Here is a 26,585-nt window from a genome sequence, read left to right as displayed (position 1 = left end):
CCTATGTAAATACAACTTTGCTTAAATAAGAAAATGAAAACTTTCGTGATTACCATTATAATGTTTCATAAATTTTAATAGGTCTTTGTTATAAGGCATATTCTTATGGTTTTCATAACAAATGCTATGAACTTAGTGTCTTAAAACAAGGGATATTCATTTTTCTCACATATCTGAAAGACAAGTTTGAAATCAATGTTTCAGCAGAAATTCTCCCTCTACCTCTAAGAAAAAGTCCATTCCTGTGGCCTCCAGCACTCCCTTGTTCTAGTAATATTTTATAAATCTCTCTTTCTCTCTTTAATTTTGTCAATGCTGAACTTTGAACTCAGGGTCTTTCACTTGCTAGCAACTCTACTATGTTAGCCATGTTCGCAGCTGTTTTTTCTTTCTGATGGAAGCATAAAATTCCATTGCGTATGTATACCACATTTGCCTTCATCCATTTGTTCACTGAGGGACATTTCAGTTGATTCCATATTTTAGCTATGGTAAACAATGCTGCAGTGAACATGCTTGTGTTGGTGGTTTTAGTGTGGCCTGGTTTGTGGTCATTTGGGTAAATAACCAGGAGTGGAATGGCTGGTTCCCCAGTTAGAATGCCATTATCAATAAAACTCACAATAACAGATGCTAGCAGGGAGTGGCTAAAAGGGAATGCTACTGAACTGCTGGTGGGAATGTAAACTCATTCAACCACTTGGAAAGCTATATGGAAGTTCATGAAAAGCCTAAACATGCAGCTTTCTTATGACCCAGCAATCTGCTTCATTTTAAAATGTAGATTCATAGTTAAGAGCACATCAAGACAATAGACAATAATTTCCTACCAAGATCCTTAAATAAATCATATCTGCAAAGACACTATTTTATTTTCTTACCTATTGTAAAGGTGATGGGGTTACATTTACATAAGTAATGTGGTGAATACATTTTTTTGAACCCTTCCCCCCTCTCATTTTCTTCCACTTTCCCCTTCTCATTCCCCTTCTCTCCAAATTGTAAAGTTAATTTCCAACTTAGTGTTTAGTGAGTGTCATTGTTGCATTAGTTATACCTTTGTCCTGCTGTTTCTGGGATTCCCTTTTACTTAGGAGAATCAGATAAACTTATATACAAGACAAAGGAAGGGTACAACAAAAAAAACACCAAAAAAAAGAGTAAGAAAGAAAAATGAAATAACTGCAAAAGTACATTATAGAAACCTCTTATTTCCAATTATTGGAGATCATTTTGATATGCCTTGTGATTGGGCTATTGTGAGTCTCTGCTAAGAATGAAATACACCATTTTAGATAACACAACATTTATAAGTCTCAGGCGCAGGGATTTGGGGATGTTCATTGGGCTGTGTTCATCTCATGACAGCAGGTAACACAATAGATATAAGTGGGGACCAAACATAGGCATACAAGCTACTTACTGACCTTCAGTCCTGCACGTGATTCCTCCTTGTATACACAGTAGGATATACAGGGAGTTGGGACTCCACAAACTACACTTGTATTTCCATGGTCACCAGAGACCCTAGAGTTTGGCATCTTCCTAGGTGTAGATTCCAGTTTCTCTCCTCCTAGATGCAATATCACAGGGCCTTGTTGCTGAACTCAGATATATTAGTTATAGCCAAGCAGTGGACTCTAGTCAGGGGGCTGAATTTTTTAAAAGACATTTCCTTTCAGCTTCTGAGTTTTTACAGCTCTCAAGTTTTCTATTCTCAATCCTAGGGATCATGGGGCTTTTCTGCTCTTGTGACCTCTGTGGTGCTTTAGTGTGATTCTCTGGCCCTTTGTATCCAAAAGGGATAGAAAACATCTCTAAGTACAAATTCCAAATCAGTTGAAGAATGCAGAGTTACAGGGGAAAAGGAGAGAGGGTTTTTGGTTTTGTATTCCTCAACAGCAAAGGACCTAGCAGGTGTTCTGCAGGAAAAAGGCTTAAGCTGGCTTTCATAAACCAGGAGATGTAGGTCTTCCAGAGATAGAAATGGAAGAATGAGAGATTTTTCTTGGCAGGCTTCCAAAAACACATACGTTTTTTATGTGTCTCAAAACCTATTTAGTAATGTTGAACATTCTCTTCTGTTGATTGGCAGTCATTTGAGTCCCACATTCTCTCACATGCAGTAAGGCATTCAAAGATGATTGACTCATTTGCCCCATGAGCAAATATTAGCAGCTAGTCTGCTGCTCAAAATTGAAAAACCAGTGAAGAGTTCAGTATTTGATCTTTTTGCTTTATTCATTCCTGTGTTTTTATTGATTACTATTAATTGATGTCATTGTTTCTAGTTGTTGGCACTGCTCATGTTCACCTTGGTTGAGTTTGGTGGCAGTTACATCCCCTTCCAAGGGTTACTATAGCTTATCTTGTTTCATTTCTTTGTTCCAGGTGCATGACCTTAGCATAAGCAGGAATGTTACCATGCACAAATACAATCATCCCAGTTTTAGTTCTCCCTTTTAGAGGGTACAAGAAAGAGTGTAATTTTAGTATTTTTGTAGTTTTTGTAGTTCAGAGTTACTCATCTTTGAGTGATAACCAGCCAAAAGTTTGCTTGGAGACCTTTGAGACTTGAAAGCTTCAGACTTGCAAGGCCCAAATCTAAGATTCTCAAAAATGAACCCACATTATGAGATCATAAATAAGGAACTGACGATAAACATTTGCTATTTGCCCCTGATTGAAAAGCCATGTGTTACATGAATTTTGTCAGTAGTTTGAATGAATTGCAGATGATGAGGCTGTTTATCCCTTTTTCTCCCTAAGAACTTATGTGGCTTATAACTTTGTGTCCACAGTCTTTTTTCAAAGACTATAAATTATATAATTTATGTACTCTTGATGATCAAAACACAGTTGGAGCTTGAAGGTCAAGGCGACTGCCTACATCCTATATTCCTGTTTGTCAATGATGTATGGTCCATTCAGCAGGGCACTTTGTGGAGTTACAATTAAAGATCTGTCACCATTTTCAACATACACTATTATTTCAGGGTTAGAAAACAAGCTCGTTTATCCTTACACTTCCTTGAATTATGTGCCTCCAGGCTTCAGCTTTGGGAGGGCATTTTCAAATCCTTTTAACAAGATTATCAGCTATCTTTGTATTTTCTTTGCTACTTGTAGGCTAAATAAAATTCAAGCTTCATCTATTTTCTGATGCTTTAGAAAAACTTCAAAACAAAAAGAGAACAAATAAAGCAAAAAAAAAAATCTATACACAGGCAACATTATACAGCCAAAAATTAACTTACAAGAATGAAACATATCAGATTTTAGGCATTTTTGCTTATAGTCATCTTAAATAATAAAGCATAAGAAGACATTTTTAGGTAATCATTATTTCTTAAATGTTGAAATTCTTTCTATTCTACTATCAAATATCTACAGAGAGCTAACAATACAATAAAACAGACAAAAGATTGATTCCTTGACTTCCTCACAGGCAAACAAAACATCCTCGGTAAAGATTTTAAAGAAACTCAATTAAGTCTATTTAATTTTAAAATTATTCGTAGTTATGAGATCTGAGTTTTGAGATCTATATTCAATATGGTGGCCACCACCAAATGCATCGTTAAAGGTTTGAGATGTATATAGTCTGAATTAAGATTTTAAGAATTTTAAATTCCTAATAGACTTTAAGACAATTACGTTTATTCTTTTTCTTCATCCATAGTGAAGTGAACTTGGGCCCAACTGTCTTGGTCACAGGTTCTTTCATCCTACTATCGATGGTTTACCCTTATCATGAGAGATATTCCTTTCTTCAACCACTTTAAAACATTCCTTCTAACTGAGCAAATACTTTTCTTAGAGTCAAGATGCAAAAGATTTTATGTAATCCAAATGATTGATTAAAATTTAACATGTAGCATGATACTATTGGGAGATGGTACATTGAAGAGATGACGAGGTGATGAGAAACTTCTCTGGTGGGCAAATACCTTTATCTAGGTGTTGTTTCTATAGGAGTGTCATTCTCAAAACAATGAGCTTTATTTCTGGTGTGTGTTCAACTATACTCTTAATTTCACATGCTCTCAGAATTTAAAATCCCATCCACCTTGTTATGCTAAGAGAAGGCTCAAACTAGATAAGATTCTTTTTAAATTTTGAGACATTATTTCCCTTATTAAGTACCTTGTCTATGGGATTTTACTACAGCAGTAGAAAATGGACTAAGAATGAATGATAACATCCAAGTAACATCTATGTTACTTTTCTTTTTCTTCCATCAAAAGAGGAAGTCATTTAACAGAGATACAATGGGTGATACAGTGAGAGATTAGGACAGTGCTTTTATTATGCTTGAAAAGTTCCTGCTGTTTCAGCTCTGCATTGTTACATTAAGACTCACCAATTTTAGTGAGGAAACATCCTCAGGCAAGAATCACTAACTTGAGTGTTAAAAGGAAAACATTGTCATAGGTCTAAGCAGGAAAATTTATTTGCGTTTTCTTATTGATGAAGCCATGAATTATGGTAAGTTCGGGATATGCTGTGCACTGGAAGATTGAAAAAGGTTTATTTTGTTATTTCTACTTTAAATGTTCTCTATCCATATCTATCAGTCACCCATGAGATTTAAGTTTAGTATATGTTGGCATATTGTTTGGATATAAGTATAAAAACAGATCTATTGAAAATAAAGTCATTTCAACTTTGTTCTTTTCTAAACCTTGGCTCTCAGATTGAAGTTGGGCAAATTTCATGCTTCTCCATGTTTTTTACTCTACTAAAAATAATAAAAGAGAAAAAAAGAAAATGAACTTTACAACATGTATGGTTGGTGTCAGGAGGGAAAATGCTGGGAGAAAAAAAGGGAAGAAGTGAAACTGTCCAAAAAGAAATGCACTCATTACTGGACTTATATAACTGTAACCCCTCTGTACATCACCTTTACAATAAAAATTATATTCTTTATAACTAACATACTTTGAACTAAAATACCAATACTGTCATATTAAAAGGAAATATAACATACCCATGCTGTCATATAAAAGGAAATCTAAAGCTATTTACTAGACTTACTATAAATATAGAGGAGAGGAGTTACTATATGAATCACAAACCAAAAGGCCAGATAGATTTTTTTTCCAACCACTCAGAATGGTTGTCATAAAAAGAACAAAGTGACTAACCCTGGCAAGGAAATAAGAGGTGGAGTTTAGGAATCTAAGTTAGCCAAACCACTATGGAAATTCACAAGGAAACTCTTCAAAAGAGAAAAAAAATAGAACCACAACATTGCTAGCCACACCACTTCTAAATATCAATGAAGAGAATTCAAGTCAGCTGACTATGAAGACATCTGCAGAGCATCTGCAGAGCCTGTTTATCAGAACTGTACACAATAGCCAATAGCCAGTTCATGGACTTAGACTAGATGCCCATTAAGAGGTGAATGGATAAAGAGAATGTGGTGCTTTGGAGTTTTATTCAGCCATTAAGAAGAATGAAAGTCAGGCATGCCTATAATCCTAACTACTGTTAACTCAGGATGATGGTTCTAAGCCAGCAATCAGGAAAGTCGGTGAGACACTTATCTTCAAGTAACCCAAAAAGCTATAAATGGATGTGTGCCTCAAGGGATGAGTGACAGCCTTGAGTGAAACAGCCCCAGTAATAGCACAAAGTGAGAGAGAGAGAGAGAAAGAGAGAGAGAGAGAGAATGAAAAAAATGAAATCAGAACATTTTGTAGAATAGATAGAACAAGAGATTATCATATTAAGTAAAATAAGCCGACTTTCACAGATAAATATTACATGTATTTTCACACATGCACACACTCGGAGAGGGGTGAAAAAGGGCATGAAAGTAAACAAACAAACAAAAGCCCCACAAAAAGAAGAGGACTGCCAGGGAGGCAGTGAGGTAGAAGGGAAGTGGAAGAGAAAGAAAAAATAAAGAAAGAAAAAAAAATAAGAAGATGTATATGAACCCAGAAAAATATATGTGTGTGTACAGAAATACCATAATGCTCTTACATGATGCAATTAGTGTATGATTAAAAAAAGAAGGTCTTTTTATTTTCAGAAAATCATAAAAGAAGCAGCATTAAGAAGTCACAGGAAGAGCACATGGTGACATGTTCTATTCTAATGACATGTAGAGAAGGACATTGTAGCATATATTGTCACTCACCCTCCTCACCACCATCCTCTATCAGTTGTTCTGGTAGCTCAGGCCTTTAATCCTAGCTACTCACGAGGCTGTAAGCTGAGGATCACAGTTTCAAACCAGACCGAGTAGGAAAGTCCATGAGTCTCTTATCTCTAATTAACCAACAATAAGAAGAAATAAAAGCTGAAGTGGAGCTGTGGCTCAAGTGAGAGAGTACCAGCCTTAAGTAAAAAAAAAACAATGAAGAAGCTATGGTACTGCAACCAGATTCTGAGTTAAAACCTTAGTAATAGCACAAAAGTAAATGAATATGTAAATAAAGAAATATTAAAATAATGAGTGTGATTATATTTAAAAAACACTTTTTTGTTTATGACAAGCATCATTTTAAGCAATTTCCATGTTATCATCCATTGAATTAATATAAATACTCTTGTAAAGACTAATATTTCTCATTGCCGAAGTGAAAAGTGGATAAAATATTTTGGATGGATTAAACATTTGGAAATGGATCTAGAAGCTGGTGTAATGGGTTTGGGGGCAGGGGAATTTATCTGGTATTCTCTTAGGGACTCTCATTGGGTCCAAGATTAAATTTACACAAGAGACATTAAGAGATACACACCGATTTTCTCTGAGATAATTTTAAATACAAATGAGAGCTTTCAAGAGGAAAAATGAAGAATGAAAGAAAGTTAAAGCCAGGCTCCAAAACTCATGCTTATACTCTTAGTTACTGAGGCTGAGAGCTGGAGGACTGTAGTTCAAAACTAGGCTAGGAATAAAAGTTTCCTAGACTCTACTCAAAATAATCAGTGAAAAGCCAGGCTGGAGGCATGGCTCAGTGGCAGAGAACAATCCCAGCAATTGTGGTATTGAGTTCAACTTTCATCAAAAAAAAGTAAGAAAACTATAGTTGATGCTGGATACTGTGTTAAATAATAAGTAGTAAGCTTTGAAAAACTAATGAGGAAAGAGTACTAGGTAGTTAGTTGAGAATGTGGTTAGGAATATAAAAGCTAAGTTAACAAGTTTCTGTTTGTCACTTTCCCTCAGCTATTCCCTATTGCTGGTGATAAGACTCATTGCTCCTTCCAGTATTGAGAACACCTTTCATACCGAAGTTTACTCTGATAATTTTTTTGGGGGGTGGGTGGGTGAGGATCACTGTCTTTAAGTGTTTTCAACTCAAAATAAACATACAACAAAGTAACATGTTTAGGAGCAATATACTTACATAGAAAAGAGCATGATGGCTTACATCTGTGATTCTAGCACTCTGGAGGCTCAGGCAGAAGGATTGAAAGTTCAAAGTCAGCCTGGACTCCTAAAAACTAAAAATAAAAAAAGAGGAAAGAGCACAAATTGAGATAGATACAATGTTGATACTGAACATTTAGGATTCTCTTCTATTTTTTCCTCTCCCATTATTACTTGAGTATAATTCATAATTTGCTTTCAAAACTGTCCAATTTTTTATCTTTCCATTCTCAATATAGAAAAGGTGATTATATTTTCTTGGATTATTTTGTACCCAACAGCAAATCCACTCAGGTATGCAGCTCACACTCATACTAGGTAATTAAGTATGAAGATTACTAATATAATTAGCACTTCTGTAAAGAAAGTCTTAATTTAAACAAGTATAATAAAAATTAAAACTTGAAGATTACTCTTAGAAGAGTAAATTTGGTGATTTGAGAATAAACATTAAACCAGGCTGCTTTGGAAATGATTTATTCTTCTAAGTAATACAAAGATTTCTGTCTTCGCTTATTTACTATGCTGACCACAAACAACATAATCAGACATTTATCTGTTAGATCATAATATATTTATTTAGTTTGGAATAGCTGTTATTCCTATTGATTTTTATTACTACTAAACACAAGAGTTTACAGTGTAACAAACAGCTTTCTGTCCAGTTATTAGATTTGTAGAGGTCCGCATAATATACTTAGAGTTTTGCCTCTTGATCCATTAAGAACAAAACGATTTCTCTGAATATATACATGCCCACATGTATGTGTGTGTGTGTGTGTGTGTGTGTATATACATATGTATATATGATTAGGTGCATATCTATTCTCATATACATGTGCAAGAGATGTGAAAAAAGTTTTAGATATGTTAATTTACATATAGAAAAACACATAAGGAGATACATTTACAGAATGTAAAGGGTATAAACAAATGATAAAAACCAAAATGGCAGACATTGGTAAGAAATAGTTGCAAAATGCTCTGAGATGTTATTTTTCTTCTCTGAGTGGATGCTTTATGTGCTAACGAAACCTCAGGAGGGCAAAGCTGGCATTTTTATCCTCAATTTTTTTATCTAGTCACAGCTGTTGAATACCAGAGAAAAATTGCCTGCTGCCACTTTTCCTCATCTCCATTTGGAAAACAATTTTCAAATTACATTATAACAGGTAAGCCAAGTTTACCTGTGTACAGGGACAGGTGGAGAGATTTGATTTGTTTTAAACCTTTTTCTGGATGTTTCTCAGATGAAAGTAACATTATTGTAGCTATTTTCTTTTATTTCCATCAAAATTTAGATTTTCTTTGGTTTGTGAAATCCAAGAATTGGACATTTATAATTTAAGTATATTTACTTAATTATCATGAATTTTTTAGATTAAAAAATCATTTCACAGACTGGCTAACATTTGTATAATTTAGACAGAGAACATATTCTGCTACTAGAGGTCTTGAGTTCACAGGATGATAATGTCTTTAGACTATTGGATTAACATGTCTCCCCAAACATTCATTAGCATGGAATACAAGGTCAGGTTGACTTGTGCCAAGAAGTTGACTTCAAAAAATCTATTAGTATTCTTCTTCTCAATGTAGGCCACCTGTTCCAAAGGTCTCAGATAAGAGCTGTCTGTATTATTTTTGCATATATTAAGTGTTAGGCTTCAAGAAAGAAGGTAGACAAAGATTACTAGAGGTCAGCTCATTGACCAACATCAACAAATTCCCAACCTAGTTTAAATTTCAGATAGAGAAACATAGATTTTGCAAAGGAAACCATTGAATATGCATAAAATGTAAGTGTTAACCAAAGTACACATAACTTTTAATCACTTAAGTACAATTTTATTAAGAACAGATTGAACCATTTCTTAATCAAAAAATGATCACAGAGAACAGTGCACCTAATAAAGGGAATATTACTCAATTTTAATTACTAATGATTAATAATAATTAATTCCTCATGCAGTCCAGAGAAAATGCTGTAATCTCTGCTTCTCTTCTACGGTCATTAATGCCATCCTTAAGCCTTAGTTTTTGAACTCAACTAATCCTAATTACTTCTTAATATCTTAATACTCCCATCTATGAGAGCTAGACTTCAATACATGAATTCAGGTCAGGGGACACAAACATTTAGTCCATAATAATGTTTAGCTTTGTTTCTTGAGCTATATCTCAGCTATAGGATACATTTCATTGTAAAGTCTCATAGAAAGAAGATTGTCTAATAGAAAACCCCATGGAACTGATATCTTGATAAATGATATTTGTCACACTTGCAAGCTAGGAGGTTCAGGATCAGGCTTGCTGTGTAGCTGGGTTCTGGTGAGGATCTTGGTCCTTGATCCTGGCTTGCACGTTGTTACATCCTTCTTGCTTCCTCTGGCTGGGAGGAGAACAAACAGTGGTTTCTTCTTCTTATAATGTCTCTAATCCCACCATAGAGCCCCACCCTCTTGAGCTCATCTAATTCTAATTGCGTTCTAATATTCTAATAACATTACATTGCTTGGCTTTGATATATGAAATGGGATCACAATGCTGGTTAACTCTGTTTTTTCTTTGAAGCCAAAATATCTGTAAATACATGTAAAAGCTCTTATTGAAGCAACAGAGATAACCTAGTTTAGACATGCATGTCTGTAAAGACTGCCTGTCATGATTTTCTGACAGTTCTTTGAATTTAGAAGATCACTTAAAGAACATCCTAACCCACATCATACTTTGTATTCTGTTGTCATAGGAAGAAATGGTAGAGGACTGATTTCCCTATCTGCATATTCTAGATAAAGTGTTGATTTGGTAGTGCTTGTCTTCCTTTCCTGTGTGAAAGGAAGACAAATGCTATTAACTGATATCACTTATCTATTCAAATTCACTTCAAAGTCAAATGGCTTTTAACAATGCCTTTAAAGTTAAAACTTAAAATAATTTTGGTCATAGTTCTTCAATGTAGCCACATAGGCCCTTGTAGAGGAGGACTGGGTGCGCTCGATATCTCCTGGCTGTATTTATGGCTGGTTGCTGGTTTTGCATTCTAGGCAGTCTCCTCTTCTAGCAGGCCAACTCAGAACTGATCACATGATGGCTTGGGTGAGAGAAAGGTAGTGTCTAGGATCTTTAAGGCATTTATTTATACATAGACCACACACTGTTTGTCCAAGGAAATACCAAAACCAAACGAGATTTAGGGGCTCAACATGAGCAAATAGAATATACCCTTTATAGACTGAGTTGCATGGTCATGGTTTAAAGGTTCTGGTATACAAGGAGAAGAATAATTATAGCTTTTCTTTTTTATTCACCTCTTTTTGCCTGGTGCTGAGGCTTAAACTCAGGGTCTCCTACACAGTAAGCAAGTACACCATTTAACTACACCCCAAGCAGGGTGCCATTTTTGCAAATAATCTATCACACATATCCTTCTGCTTCTGTTGTTTGCATTGTGAGCTTGCACTTTGACAATATCAACAATGCTCCTAATTCCTATTTTGCCTTTATTAAGAGAGAATTCAAACTTAAATTTAACCAAAAAGATAATTTATTTGTACTAGCAACAGTACAACTATGTGTTTCGTGAATTCTCAGGGATGTGGTATCCAAGTCAAATAATCTTTTCTAATGTCAATATAAATACAGTAATCCACCGTGAACTACAAGTACAGTTTGCACAATCCTACAATAATAAGAAACAATTGTCAGAAATTGAGCTGGCCTTTTCTTTTTGCATCCTGCCTGTAGACCCAAGCAGGTTTGAAAGACATGGCCTATTATTTCTTGTGATTTCATTTAAGATTTTCTCAACGTGTGGTATAATGAATGTTAATTCAAGATTTGCAATGGGTGGCATCTTATGCCCGTTGCAGAATATAAGAAGGAGCATTTGAAAGGAAGCCAGCATTTCCATCATTGGTTTGCTAATTCACACAGATGGAAATGACTCATGAAGATTTTAGATGCCTTTGTTTCAAAATCCATTTCCCTCCCAGTTTTCTTTTGCCTTAGTTGAATGGGAAAGATTTGTCACTTGAGTAAAGATACTTCATCTCTTTCACAGATGTTTCTTGGAGTGATTAATTAGTTTCTGAGTTTGGTGCTGCTCTTTCCTGGTCACTGTGATGTGTCATTGAAACAGATCCATTAACATGAGTGATGTGTGTTGTAATTTCATTAGTGTCATCAATAATGTATTACACTTTCCTTTTAGTAGTCTCTTTGTGTTGTGTGTGGGTCAGGATGACTGTATGAATTACATTTATAAATTCCAAATTGTTACAGATGAGTGAAGATAGACATGAGGGTGGAATTAATGTTATTTTAAACATGATAACCACCAAAATGATTCCAATTAAGCCATATCTTAATTATGTCTGATGTCTCAACCATGCCGTACTGAAATGCATGCTGTATGTATGCAAATGGGATAATGATTTATTGAATCAGAACTGTGCAAACAGTCATTGTTTCTGCAAGAAAATTTTTCTGAGTTCTAAAATAAAGCAAATATATCTAAGGTCAGGAATATATGGAATATATGACCTTGAAACTGTAAAAAACACATTCTTGTCATGGGAATTCTGCAAGTGTATCTCTTACTTTCCTTCCACTCTGTTTTCCTGTCCTACACGAGACTTTTCATAGGCAGTTGGTCAGTTCCTAGTCTGCTCTAGTCAGAATTTGGAAAGAGAGATTCAAATACTCTTAGAGTATATACTATTGAAATGTTTAAGCTACATTTGAGTAAAGTTCAAGTTTATGACTTTATAGGGGCATACAGAGAACTTTTCACTGAAAAACTTCCCCCAGAAGTGTGGATCTACTGTAAACCTTTCAAAGGTAGGAAAATTGATTTACTAAAAATGTGCCAGGCATCAATGGCTCATGCGTATAATCTAGCTACTCAGGAGGCAGAGATTTAAGGATCACAGTTAGAAGCCAACTAAGGCAGGAAAGTCTGTGAGATTCTTAACCACAGAGAGCCAGAAGTACTACTGTGGTTCAAGTAGTAGAGCAATAGCCTTGAGCATAAAAGCTCAGGGATAGCACAGAGACCCAGAGTTTAAGCCCCAGGAGCAGCCCCTCTCAAAACAAACAAACAAACAAACAAATAGTAGTTGTGCTTTTCATAGATGATTGGGACAGGTAGGGTTAACATTTGAGTACATAAATTCTCAGAATCATAACTTAGGCTTTGTTTCACTCTCAATTCAAACACTTAGACTAAAATTATATGATACTACCTCATCAAGAAGAGATCTATACACAGAAATATATTGTATTTAAGCAGGAAGTGAAATGGAGTTTAGCACAGAAGAGAAAAATTAGAGAAAATGAGCCACCTCTAAAAATCAGAAGGAGAAATGATCATTCTAATGAAAATTTAAAGGAGATGTTTTTGTTATTCCCAATGTGTTTTTCGGGTAATGTGATTTATGGAGGTAAAAAATATATTTCTACTATTATAATAAAGATAAACTATCCTAACATATATGAGCACCTAGTCAAATTGAACATTTTCTCTCAAATGAAGATAAAAGCTTTCCAGTCACTTATATTCAACTAGGATCTCAGTATCTGTGGCTTATTTTGATTTGCAACAAATTTGGATGGAAATGAATGTGAGTGCTTATCTTACATAATAGCTTGCCACAAGTCTATTACTTGAATCATATAGCATATGGAAAATGTGTTTATCTCCTTGTGGGATTTTGCAAACCAAAGAAAGATCCATGTCTATGCACTTGGAGTGTTTATAGTCACCATGAACCAATGTCACTGTCCTGCTTACTAGTTAGGAAAACAAATGTCAGCATAGAGCAGGCTCCTCTGCGCCAGTCTTTAAGAAATATGCATATCATTTCTGGTTCAATAAAGTAATAATAATCATTGAATTTCTTATGCTTTATGTCTGAACCTTCTTGTCAGGGAATAATTTTCCTCTTTTATGTTCTCTCTCTTCTTCATATTTCACGATACAATAGTCATGGTTGATATTTTGTATCAATATACAAGAGACTGCCCATACTTAAAGAAATTCTGACTGAGGAATTAATCCTGTACCATTTATGTTTTACTAATATCATCTTACCATTAAATGGAATATTAATAATATCTGTCATTTAATAAACAGAGAAGTGTAGAAATTTACTTCATTTCAGGTTTGAAATTGATATGGGAAAGTCACTGAAACAGCTTGAGAGTCATTAAACATATTTTTCTAATATATAAATTGCAGTGGTACATCTCATTTAAAAGAAGTTTCATGATAATGATTATAATGACTTTTGTTTGTTAGCATTCTGAACAAAATGTCCTCAGGGAATGGAAATATTTGATATTGTTTTTGAAACCATTATACTCAGAAATTCTGGAACTCTATTTGTTATATAATGATTAATAATGACACCTGAAACTGGTAAAGTAATTGCAAAGGACATTAAAAAGTATCCTTGAAAGTGGAGATGTGGCTTCTGTGGCAGAGCACCACCTTTGACCAAAACGCTAACAACAAACAACATGAGGACCTGAGTTCCAGCTCTAGTCCTGGCTTCTTAAAATAACATGTACATTATAAAAAGAAAAAGAAAACATTGATCAGAGTCAGGCTATAACAACAGAGAAAAAGACATGCACATAGGAGAGGTAAGTTGGATATGTAAGGCAAAGAGTTAATTTCCTTTAATATTATTAAATAATTATACCAATAGTGTCACAAACTGTTACAAAAAATTTCCAAATATTATTAAATGATTGCACACAGAGGTTGCAATTCCATAAGTCAGGTTTTGAGTGTCATGCATCTTGGCCAATGCCACCCATCCCATTGTTCATTTTCCTGAGTTCTGGCCATGGCGATTTCAATGCCTCCTAACTACCTAAAAGTCCATGTGGAAAAGTTCAAAATGAGTGAGGCGGAAGAGGATGGCAAAGCCAGAAAGAGCAATTTTGAGTTTTACAATGTCAAATTGTGAATCAATTAAATTTTGTGCTCTAGCTCTCTCCGTCCACTTTATCAAACTCAACTATCACTAGACAGTTCGTGTCTTTGTCATTTTCCTCTGAACTAAATAGTCTCCACATTTTCCAAAAAACCAAATTTATCATTGCCATTATTACCTATCTCTTTTATTTAAAACTTTCACTGATTTTCCTTTACACCTAAAAATGAGTTTCATGTCCTTCCCTCAACACAACAGGCCATCTGTCACAGAGATGCCTTGCTTTCAGGTCTTCTCTGAAAATTGCTCACTCTGGTCATACAAGAGCACTAACGTGGATTCCATAGCCCAGTGTGATATTTTGTGATTTTCATATTTTGGCAAATGTTTGTTTTTCCCACTTGTTCTAACATCCTTCCATTCGTTGACCTTGTCAAAGATATGATCTTTTAGGCTAGAGGTCCAATAGTGTCTGTTTTGTACCTTTTTCCACCTTCACATATTGTAATCTTCACCTGTTACCACTAGATCTGACTACTCTCCAATTACAATTAGAGAAATGTATTTCAGTTATTTGCACGTTTGACTCTTATTTGAGAACACAGAATTCCAGCTCTGCCAGACACTTTGGTTTGCAAATGAACCAAGGTTGCCAAAGTCATTAGTTTTCTGTAAAAAAAAAATTATCTTTTATCTATCAATAAATAAAGTGACTTAGGCACATCATATTCCTTCCTCAGGTTTTTTCCAAGTTATAGGGCACTAACTTATTGTACAATTGAAACATGCAGAAAAATCTAAATCTCAAACATGGAAGAAGAGAATAGCATAATGAATCCCTTCCCTCCAAATATTTTAAGGCAATTCCTTAGACCAACTAACATTACCTTTACAAATATTACTGTAACATATTTCTAGAAGACATGGATGCTTTTCAAAGACATATTGATGGTACCATAACCATACTTAAAATTTTAACTGGTCCCAATAATCAATAATCACATTTTAAACAGTTTCCTTGTAAATATTTAGGAAAATTGTGACTTTGTGACCAGATGACACTTTTAGTCTGAAACAGCACTTCTCAATTAGAGATAATTTTGTCTTTCTAGAGGATTTGGGAGATATCTAGAGACTCTGTGTGTGTGTGTGTGTGTGTGTGTGTGTGTGTGTGTAAATATAAATGTTTGTGTGTGCTTACATCTAAAGGAGGAATGGTGTTGGGAGAAATGGGATAGAATAACAGAAGGGATGACATCAATCAAGATGCATTGCACTCATAAATGGACATGTGGTATTGAAACCTCTTTGTACAACTAAAAATAATGAAAGAAGAAGAGAAGCTATTGGTATCTACCATCACAAAACCAAGGTTACTCTTAGTTGTCCTATAAAATACAGGTTAGCTGCCACATAATGAATAATACAGACCAAAATGTTAAGTGAACAGAGTCAGCAAACCTTGGTCTGAAGGGTCATCCTTCCCAACTGTTTGATTCTAAGTAATTTTTAAAATAAATTGAATTACTTTTCATGTAGGCATTCCCACGTTCTGTACTTTGGTAGGACATGTCATGGTATAATTTAACATAAACACAATCTCTTATATTTGTTAGCAATTATACTTAGAAGCTTTATCAGAGTTTATTCAACATTATGTTAGAAAATGTCTTTTGCATTCTTATAGTGTCATGTGTTTCTACCAGGAAGCATATAATGTCTAATATCTCTCATCTTGTCTCATCAACATGTCAAACTACTGATGATCAATGACCATTCACATTAATTCACTAGAGGTTGCAAAGTGGTGATATTGCACTTTTATAATAGCATCCTCTACTGCAGACCTCTCTGCTTCCTGGCAATACTCATTACGTTTCGTTATGAAAGCAGCCTTGTGCATTAAACATTTATGCATTCACATTTCCTTTTAGAAACATCCTGTACCGCATGGATGAGAAGACACCACAGTTCTCAGTGCTCCTGGAGATCCTGGAGCACTGCGAGTCACAGCCATCAAATGAAACCTTCCAAGCCGCCATATCAGATGTGTGGAGTAGCATTAATTCAGCTCAGGTGTACTTCAAAGCAGGACTCCATGTGTTCGAGAGTGTCTTGGATGGAAAGAACTGAGAAAACTCTTCTATTAAAAAAAAAAAACAACTGTTTACAATTCTGCAAGCAAAAGCTCTAATCTGACCAGATTTTCTGACATTGAAGACTTTTTTCTAATTGCTTTTCTTATTATTCCAATGTATTTTTAATGAACATATGAAACACATTTTGCACATTTGATATTCATATATCTATTTCTGAATAGGTAAATGCAAGTTATTGAGTTAATACTTAAGATTTATCCATTAAAAAGACATCTGCTGTATTTTTATATATAAAGTGTTTTTATGGGGGGTCAAATTTCAAGAAGTTTGGGGCACCTTCATTCCTGTGGACAGGACATGTTCCTAATGAAAGCTTTTAGAATAGAAATGGAGAATTGATATAGTTTCAGATTAACTTCTCTATGAAATGTTCAGTGTAATGATTTCCAAGTATTCTGAATGGGTTGCCCAAAATCACTTTGAATGTTACTATTTTCTGAAATGAAGTTTCTCTTCTTAACACAACTCAATGTAGTAATACACTGTTTATGAAATTGTATTTTTTAAGTATTAATGAAAAAATAGGAGCTATAAACATTCCAAGGAAAAATCTCCAGATAGCTGCACAGTGCAATTTAAATGCAAATTTTTTTCCTAACAACATATAAGGTGACTAGCTCTGAGCTCCCCCTCCCGCCATAACTTTGCCCAAGTTGATTTATAAGAGTTTCAGGAGTGATGCGTGTCTTATGAGAAAGAAATTATTTCTTTCTTCTTTTTTCTCTGGCTTGTGTTAAAATAAGAGAAAGGAAGCATCCATAAAATGAAAGCATCCAGGAGATTTTTTTCCTTCTTTTCTGAAGCTCCTCCTTAATGCAAGGTACTTGTCACAGAATTCTATATAATTTATTCAGGACCAATACAAAAAACAAAAAAAAACAAGGCAAAGTTTCAATTTGAAAACCCAAAATATCAAAAAGCACCAAAGTATTTTTTACACTACTGACAGAAAAATAAACTTATTCTAAAAAATATATATACATTTGATTTTATCAATTAATGAAGACTTTAAATGCTTGATGAAAACTTATTTTTTTTCTTTCTTTACCCTTAGTAATGGCTATGGTGTAACTGGGATATATGCATGCATCTAGTTTTAAGAAGACAGTGTTTTTTTTGTTTTGTTTTGTTTTTTGGGTCCGGTCTTGGGGCCCTCAGCTCTTTAGCTCAAGGCTAGCGCCCTACCACTTGAGCCACAGCACCACTTGTGGCTTTTTTTCTTTTTGCTTATGTGGTGCTGGGGAATTGAACCCAGGGCCTCATGCATGCAAGGCAAGCGCTCTACCACTGAGCCACCTCCCCAGCCCCATGAATACAGTGTTTTTGTGTTTTATGAAGACAGTATTTTTGGTTTTGCCTTTCCTATGTTTTCAGCCTTCTCCCCTCTGGCAAATTCAGCTTTTTAGTGTGACTATGCCATTCAGTAATTCCACCATCCAACTATCTCACCAAACAAAATTCTTCCAATTAAGAGTCAGGTTAAACTTTTTGCTTCTTCTCTTTAAAGCTAGTTTGTAAAATGTTCTTTTGGTATCAGGTAATTCAAATTCAGAATATCCCACATGAAATTTCTCTTTCAAAATCAATATCTGAACGCATTTCTCCATTCTGTTTATAAATTCACCAGAAAATTTCAAATAGTCCTTGTGTGTCTAACTGTCCATTTGGTATGGATGAGCCTAAATCCAATGTTATTTTTTAAAAAAAAACTAAAGTTGAGGGAAAATAATTTATCAGTATTGATTCATTGATTTATAAGGGTCAGACGTTGCTATTTTAAGTAATGTTTGTATGCTCAAAGCAAGGTAGAAAATTGGGGCAATTAGCTAAGCAATTCAAGCAGAACTTCATTTTCATTTGAATTGCCTGTGTGCACACAATTTTATATGAGAAATGAAACTACCTTACAATTTAACCAGGGTACTTGTTTGAAAATATTTGTCTTCTTCAGGAGTATATATAAGAAGAAGTCGAAAAAGCCTCTCGTTCCTCTTGAGTCGGTAGCAATATCCTCTCTTTTTCTGCAAAGATCTGATATGCGTGAATACGCCTGTAAAAAGCCTTAGCTCAAAGGATCTTAAATATTTAAGCAAAGGTCAACCTTTGATTCAGTCTTCATTCAGTACTTCATATGGAGTTTAATTTAAAACAAAGAATACCCATCTAGCTTCAGTTTGGTAGTTTATCATCTTAGAAAAGAATCCAAAATAAATTCCTATAACCCACTATCCTTTTGAAAGCAGAACAGATTCTTCTTTATTTTTGTTTAAAAATAATCTATCCCACTAAATCACATTCTATATTTCAAATTCTCATTATGCTTAATTTATATATGATAGGCTACTTGCTATTTGAAAACAGCAGTTAACTGTGAGTTCTCATGTCCATAATTTATTTAACTATATCTACTAGTCTATTTAAAGGCCTGGGTGAAAAACTAAATTATAATTTTTTTATAAAAATCCAATAATTCTATATATGTATTCTACATCTATGACTTCTTTACTCACAGGATTATGGTTGTGGTATGATTACATCCAGCCTGCTCCAGAGTTATCCCATTTAAATTGTCCCTGAGAAATCCAAGAAAATAAAGTCCAGAGTAAGCTAATAGCAAGTGTTATATGGATTATAGATGGCTGGTACTTCTCAAAACAGTTCATACATAGAATTGTGCCAGGAGATAGAGGAGCATACAAAATTCTTTTCCCAAGCATATGAAACAGATGTATATCTGTGAAATTTATGTTTATACAGAAATTCCATGGAACATTGTGGAAAAGCCTAGATCTAAGAGATGAAAAAAACTGTTAAACATTCCTGTGTAAGCCTTAGGACCCTGACTTCAACCAAAACAAAACATGATCATGATTAGGAAACTTGAATGGAGTCATATATTTACTTACTAGCAAAAGCCCTACTGGCTTTTGTAAGCTTCTGTGATTTCTTCTGAAGCACACTTTGCTCTTTCTTCGGTGACACGGGAATAGATAATCTTTTCCTATGTAATCCATATAGCCAAGCCAGTATGTTGGGTGTCATCTTTGCAGGTATGCTGTTTTCAATTCCAGGTTGCTCTATTATATCTGGTTAATACAATTTCCCAGAGAATCCAGTCAAAGGACACAGAGAAAAGTTACTTGGGATAACATGGAAGTGTTTAAAGAAGACACCTGAAGTCAGGACAAAGCACAGCATCTTCACAAAGGACCTGCTATCTTGTTATAAAATCAGCACTCTATATCAGAATATTTCAAATTGAAAATTGAGAAGGGCATCGGAGTATGTTTTCTTATTCCAGACATATTACTTTTGTAATAATCCCAAATCTACAAAATTCTGATTTCTAATTCTTCCTGAGATGGCTTTAAACCATAGTCTTCAGATCTCAGCCTCTTAAGTAGCTAAAGCTACTACCCCCAGCTAATTAATATTTTAAATTAAATACACAGATAACATAGAGTAGTTTCCTCCACTGGTAAAACAAATGTCACAAAAATAAATTAGTTGTTATGAAATGGTTTGTTATCTTCTCTCTAGTGATGAATCAGCATCTTTGCCTCAAATAAAAACCAACAATTATTTATACAACAAACTGATAGGCTTGGGAAAAAAATCTTCTCAGACATTCTGTGATATATGTAATTAATTATACCAAAATTAAGTTTCCTCTTAGGACAACAAGTTGTTATCTCCTTGGTTTAAAAGACCATTTAAGTGTAACTCAGCCACACATGCTTAATAGTATGGAATTATTTTATTATTTAAATTATATTGTAAAGGTGATGTACAGAAGGGTTAGAGTTACATGATTCTGGTAATAAGTACATTTCCTTTTTAATAATGTCTTCCCTTCCTTCATTCACTCCCAATTTTTCCCCTCTGGCTGCTCTCCACTCAAAGCTGTGGAGTGTCTAGTGGGTTTCTCTCATGGGTTCACTGCTGGATTGTTTCACCCTTTGTTGCACTGTTTCTGTGCTTCCCCTTCCCATCTCCAAATCAGATAAACTTATATACAAGACAAAGGGTACAGAAGTAACAAAACACCAACAGAAGAGAATTAACCAAAGAAAAAGGGAAGGAAGAAAAGAAAAAAGAAAAAAGAACTGAAAAGAGGATAAAAACAAAACAAAACAAAAAGATTACTTCTTTTTCTACTAAGCCATGTGTTTGATAGAAATAAATAGACCCACTAATTCCAGTAAATATATGTACAATATAGTAGTTTTACTAAAACATCTTAAGTGGAGACCAGTTGTGGAGGGACAAACAGTGGGGTATTTGAGAAAAGAAATATCTACCCCTGGCATCTTACTATGTTTGAATTACTTACACAAATCCAATCTGCTAAATTAAAAAGCTTCATCTAAACCTACCATTCTAAAAGATCTGAAAAAGCTTCACAGAGTTCTAAACACCCCATTAACTGTCAATGGTTTTCAGTCAAGTGGATTTGTTTTATGCAGAAAAAAAAGGGTTTCTGTAAAATATACCCTTTCTTTCTGAAACCAGCCATCCCCATCTCCAGTCAATTTTTCTGTTTTCATTTTCTAGGTTCATTTTGACAATAGGCTTAGACTTCTTTTCCCAAGAGAACTAATTTTGAGTTCTATCTATCTCAAGATAAATGTGTCTATTCATCAGCCAGAGGTTTAGTTTAGTAAATTTGCATTGTTCTTCCGAGTACCTTCAGGGTAGCTGAGATGACAAGAATCATGAGTCCTGGCTTCTTGCAAGATGACATAGTTCTTGAAAACATTATAATCCCGTGTTCAAAATAGATCAGTCTCTATAGACAAATGGACTAAGCTGAGTTTGTTTCAGGTAATATGCAAGAAGTGCAAGCTGCTTCAAATTTTAATTTTTCTGATGTTGTTTTGTGTTGGAATTATACAGGTTCAGAGCTTACTGTGTAATCAAAATGGTAGTTTTAATATTTTTAACCAAAATCAAATCATCAAAGCCAAAGAAATGTATAGCTACTCTATTTTTCTATTCAGGATATACTGAAAAATCAACTCAGACACAGCTGATCCATTGCTATATCCACATAATGTTTTAATAAGTGCAGTAGAGCCTAACAGTATTCCATCTCATTCCTTTGATGTCTTAAGCCAATAAGCATGGAAGTAAATTTTCTCAGAGAAAATAGATTTTGTTTTCCAGGGGCTAATTTATATGCACCACTTCAGACACCAAAAGACCACACAAGTGCTGGTACTATAGCATATGTCATGGCCTATATTCTTATAAGCTCAATAGATTAATATGCAATTATATTATGAATTATTATGCTGTATTGAAGTTAATGTTGGTCTTTTGTTCTAATTAAAATGCACACTTAGAGTCTTAGTAGAATTTAGCCAGAGGAGTACAGTTGGAGTATCTATTTTAATGAACTACGTATATTTTTTTCATTCAAAATGTGTAATTATTTAATTAGTCTGTTCAATCATCATAAATCTCTGACTCTGTCAAAGGAACTTTATTCAATGTGTTGCCAGGCAGATGATTAATATTTAATGTATCTTGTCTTTCAAATTTGTTAACCATTTTCAAACCATTTTATCAGCATATTGGTAGTTTTACATGACTGTTATTAACATTAATGATGTTTTTGTTTCATATCAACCTCTTGAGAATGAAATATGTATTCTCAGTTATAAGCAAATGTTATTACTCTTTAATGACAATTTTGGCATATCTGCTTAATTAGAAACAATGTCCAAACAAAATATTGGTTCTACCATCTCAAATAGTCTGAAAGGGCAAAATACCCAGAAGGTTAAGTATAACTCACATAAGTGAATTCTACTTCAAATATGTTATGAAAATTCTATTTAACTTCTGAGATGGCACTCTATTAGTTGATTTAGTATATACATTGCAAACAGAGTCTGTTTGCAATGTGCATATATATGTATATATATATATATATATATATATATCACACATTCAGACTTATTATTTGGAGAACAAGAATAGAGTTATACTCAGAAAAAAATAAATTTTCTAAGGCCAATTTGAAAGGTCCAATGTTGGTGTCTTCTATATACAGCCAGAAAATCATAAAGACCTTTTGATAATTATATGTGCATTTCAATGTCACATATACATATATCATAAATTTAACATTTTTATTATGTGTGAAATTAGAGAAATATTGACATATATATAATTGTTGTGTTTATTTATGTACATTTTAATGTGATATATAATATGATATGTAGTATATTCATGTATGCTTAAATAAAGTAAAATATCTCAGTGCTATAACAATTTAGCTCTAAAATTAAAAATGAGTGTGAGCAGAAGTCTTTAATGAGGAGTAAAATTGGAAGGATTATCACTATAAATTAATTTAATTAGATTAAAAACACCTTAAGTGGTGTCCCATTAGTAAACTGCACTGAACTGCAGTTTTAAGTTTTAAGTTTTGTTCAGGATTATTTGATTATCACCTGTGATTCAGAAATCTGTTCATTGTATACAGATTTTCATTGTCATTGTTGGTGTTGTAACTTTAGTGGCATTAATTTAGAGGCATGTGTCTGTGATTTTCTAATTATTATATATGGTTGAATGTGTAATTTTTTGTATGGATGCCCAACTGAAATTTAGTGCTTTGTGTATGCAGCACCAATGTGATCTGGATTTATTGTGTGACCTGCTATGTGTTACTTAATATGACTCAGTATGCAGATTTGTTTTGATTTAGAATGTCAAAAAGGGATTGGGATGCCTCTTCCATTAAAATACAAATGAACATTGTATTTGCACATAATTAGAACATCATGCTATGAAATGGAGGCATCTTTTATAAAACATGCTCTGATTCATAAAGGCAATGAATTGTATAGTGAGATGGTAATGTTTAAAGCAGCAATTTAAAATATTAAATACAACTGAAGATCATTGCTGTAGTACATTCTTTATAACAAGATTATATAGCATTTTAAATATGCAAAATAAATTCATCATTGTTATGTTTTATTAATAAAGTATATTTGCAAAATGTGTTAAACCAAAAGAGGGTGTCTACTAGTTTAGGGAATCCTCTACATGGCCTTTCATTTCTTTCTTTTCTCATTCTTTTCTTTACCTTCTGACTTTTTTTTTTAAATAATAACACATTTGTAGCAAAAACAACCATTGACCACCTTGGTGGCTGAATTGGTTTACCTAAGCCTGAACTGGACTGTGGGTCCTGATTGGAAAAGTCCTGGGAGATGAAAGGTGGACAAATATTGCAAAACAAAACATTTATGATCTTTCAAGTTTTCTGCTCTTACCTGTTTTAGTGGTGTTTTCTTCTATTATATTTAAGTAGTTGTACAGTGTTTTCAGTTCAAACTTTCAGTTGATGAATATCAAGCATTTTGGTCAATGTCACCATTTCATCATTCTTTTTCATCTCTCTTGACCCCACTTTTTTCCTCCACTTTTCTAGTTCCATTTTCACGTGTGTGTGTGTGTGTGTGTGTGTGTGTGTATATAATATTATGACTGCATTCACCTACCTCGCCTCTCAATATGCCTCCGCCCTTCTCTTACTTCACCCATTCCTGATGCCACAAGTTGTCTCCTCTCTGACAGGTTTCATGAGAATCTGTCTGAGTTTCCTCATGTTTAAGATCTAGAATGTGATTTGGTGCTCAATAAATTTACATATATATATAAACATATATATATAAATATATAATGATTAGATTAAATAAGTTTAACTTTTATTGAGATTTAACTTTCCTAGGATCATTTAGCTAATGGAATAAGTAGATTGTATATAAGCCTACAAAAAATACAGTGGTATTTTGAAAAATTGTTTTGGGGCATAGTGATTATAATTTGCATAAAACAAAATGATATGCAATAAATTGAATCAAAAACCATGTTTGAAAAGAGTGGAAATAAACGATAAAATGGCTCAAAAATTCAACCAGATAATATATAAATTTCCCATTTTAGTGTAGTATATCTACAATCTACATTTATTTGTATATTTACAAATAAATGATCTAGTAGTGTTGGTTGACTTAATGTCTGCAAAAATCTAGGAAATGCCTGAGAAAAGCGTTAACTTAATCTTATACTCTATTCATACAAGTGAAATGAAGGGCAATGGAGGTGATGGAACAAATAAAATGTTTTATTCAGCACTAGGCACAACTTTCAAAGCAGAGCCCTGAGAAACCAAACTTCATCTAATGGAGCATGATCAGAATGTTCAAAACTGAAGGAAAAATACTAGTCTCCAAGTAAAGGTAGATATCTAGAGCTTTATCATGTCTTTCCTGATTTATCTTGAATTCCCAGCCAGAATAACAGAAAGAAATGAATAACAAACCAAAAGAAAAATAGCCAGAAGAGGAAAAGCATCCCCAACTGATCTAGAAACAATGAAAAATTTCAGAAAGTACAAAAAAAAAAAGACGAATACAAAGTATATTTGAGATCCGGGCTTGGTAGTGCATGCCTGTTCATCCAGCTACATAGGAGGTAAACCCAGGTGCATTTAAGAAGTGTAAACTGGAAACCAATAGCAATAGCACCCACATAACATCCATATTTCAAATAAGCCTCAACTGAGGTTCTGCCTCCATGTTTATACAGAGAGTGAAGAAACCTCTGAGAAAGAGAATTCTCTGGAAGATATTACAGTCATAAAACTCAGATATATGTTAGTGAGTGTTAACATGTGTCAGATGAGATAAATATTTCAGTCAGAAGCTGGAGTAAAGCCTCCCAATCAATTGGAAGCCATGATGGAATGGAAAGAAAAGCTAAATAAAGAATCCTTGCTCTATGCTGGACTGTCTCCAAACTGGGACATTGATTTCCTGTCTCTAGAATTGAACTTGGAGTGGAAGTTACACCATCAGCTATGCTGAGTCTCCAGCTTGCAGACTGCAGATTTGGGGACTGAACCAATTCCCAATAGGAAATCCTTGTCCTTCTTACTATATATTCATAAATTCTATAAATTTCCCAACATGTGATGTGTATATGTGAGATATTTTTGTGAGTATACACTCAGATAGATGGATAGAGAGAGAGATTCATGAGATTAATTAGGAAAACTTGTTAATAAATAGATTTGTTTGCTATCTGTATGATTTGAATATGACAAAAAGATGGGAGAGGGAGAAAGATAGAGGAAGGGAGGGAAGGCAGAGTGGGAAAAGAGAGGAAGGAAAAGGGATGGGAGAAGGGCGAGGTAGGGAGGAAGAAGAGGGAGATTGAGAGGGGGAAGAGGAAAGTAAAAGATAGCAACAGAAAGAGACAGAGAAGAAAGATGTAGAGGAAATGCACCGGAAAATGAAGAATTTAGGGAAGAAAAATCATGCTTAATTGATTATATATCCCTATTATTTTCTCAAGGACTAGTTTGCTAGGAATAATATTTACAGTGTCACAATGGACTATATCCTTGGAGAAAAACATCAATTCTGTTTCCAACCCATGGCTACTTGTATATTATATAAATCTTTATATGCAGTAATAGTCAGAAATTCAAGCAATCTATCATATTTGATCAAGACAAGCATAAATCATTTATTCATGATTTACCAGTCCTAGGTTGATTCATTGATTCATCTCTAGACAAGACAAGGTCATTGCCAAAAAAAAAAAGAAAGAGAAAAAAAAAGATTTAGTTTCACCACTTAGGAGAGAAAAGCTTAACCAATATTCTATCTTTACATGTGACCTCATGAATCTTGACACCTGAGAACGCTCTACAATTTGAATAGCAAATTCAGATGGACTCTCAAAATGGAAATGTGTGCAAGAGTGTAAATAGAAAATAGAGGGATTATGGGGAGAGTGTGATAGGTGTGTCACAGTGATGGTGGTCTTGACAATGGGACAACTTAACCCCTCCCACATGCCATTCATTTCTCACACCACACAAGTATTTATTTTCATTACTTTTGACTTTAATCCTGTGGACCTCTATGTTTTGCCATCTATCTTCATCGCATGTATACAGTGATGTTTAGCTCAGAGTCAGGTAATGGTAGAAATGAAAAAGTAATCTTTCATTACTATAGTAAGGAAGGCAGCAATAGTAGGCTTCTAACTCTGCCATTGTTA

At 34.1% G+C, this 26,585-nt stretch overlaps 1 protein-coding gene across 1 annotated transcript in view; it reads left to right on the top strand.

The window, feature by feature from the left end:
* Positions 1 to 23,408, top strand: part of LOC138804423 (inactive N-acetylated-alpha-linked acidic dipeptidase-like protein 2) — a gene marked incomplete at its 5' end in the record, with an annotated part of 214,391 nt that extends 190,983 nt beyond the window's left edge. Inside the window, one exon of the mRNA XM_069988680.1 lies at positions 16,269 to 23,408. Within this exon, the coding sequence (XP_069844781.1) occupies positions 16,269 to 16,467 (199 nt within the window). The remainder of the gene's footprint in view (positions 1 to 16,268) is intronic.
* Positions 23,409 to 26,585: the final 3,177 nt, after the last annotated feature.

The sequence above is a fragment of the Dipodomys merriami genome, unplaced genomic scaffold (assembly GCF_024711535.1).
Source record: "Dipodomys merriami isolate MVZ:Mamm:240054 unplaced genomic scaffold, mDipMer1.0.p SCAF_362, whole genome shotgun sequence".
NCBI classification, from domain to species: Eukaryota; Metazoa; Chordata; class Mammalia; order Rodentia; family Heteromyidae; genus Dipodomys; species Dipodomys merriami.
The sequence above is the reverse complement of the archived record's forward strand: the minus strand, read 5'-3'. Positions and strand labels throughout refer to the sequence as shown.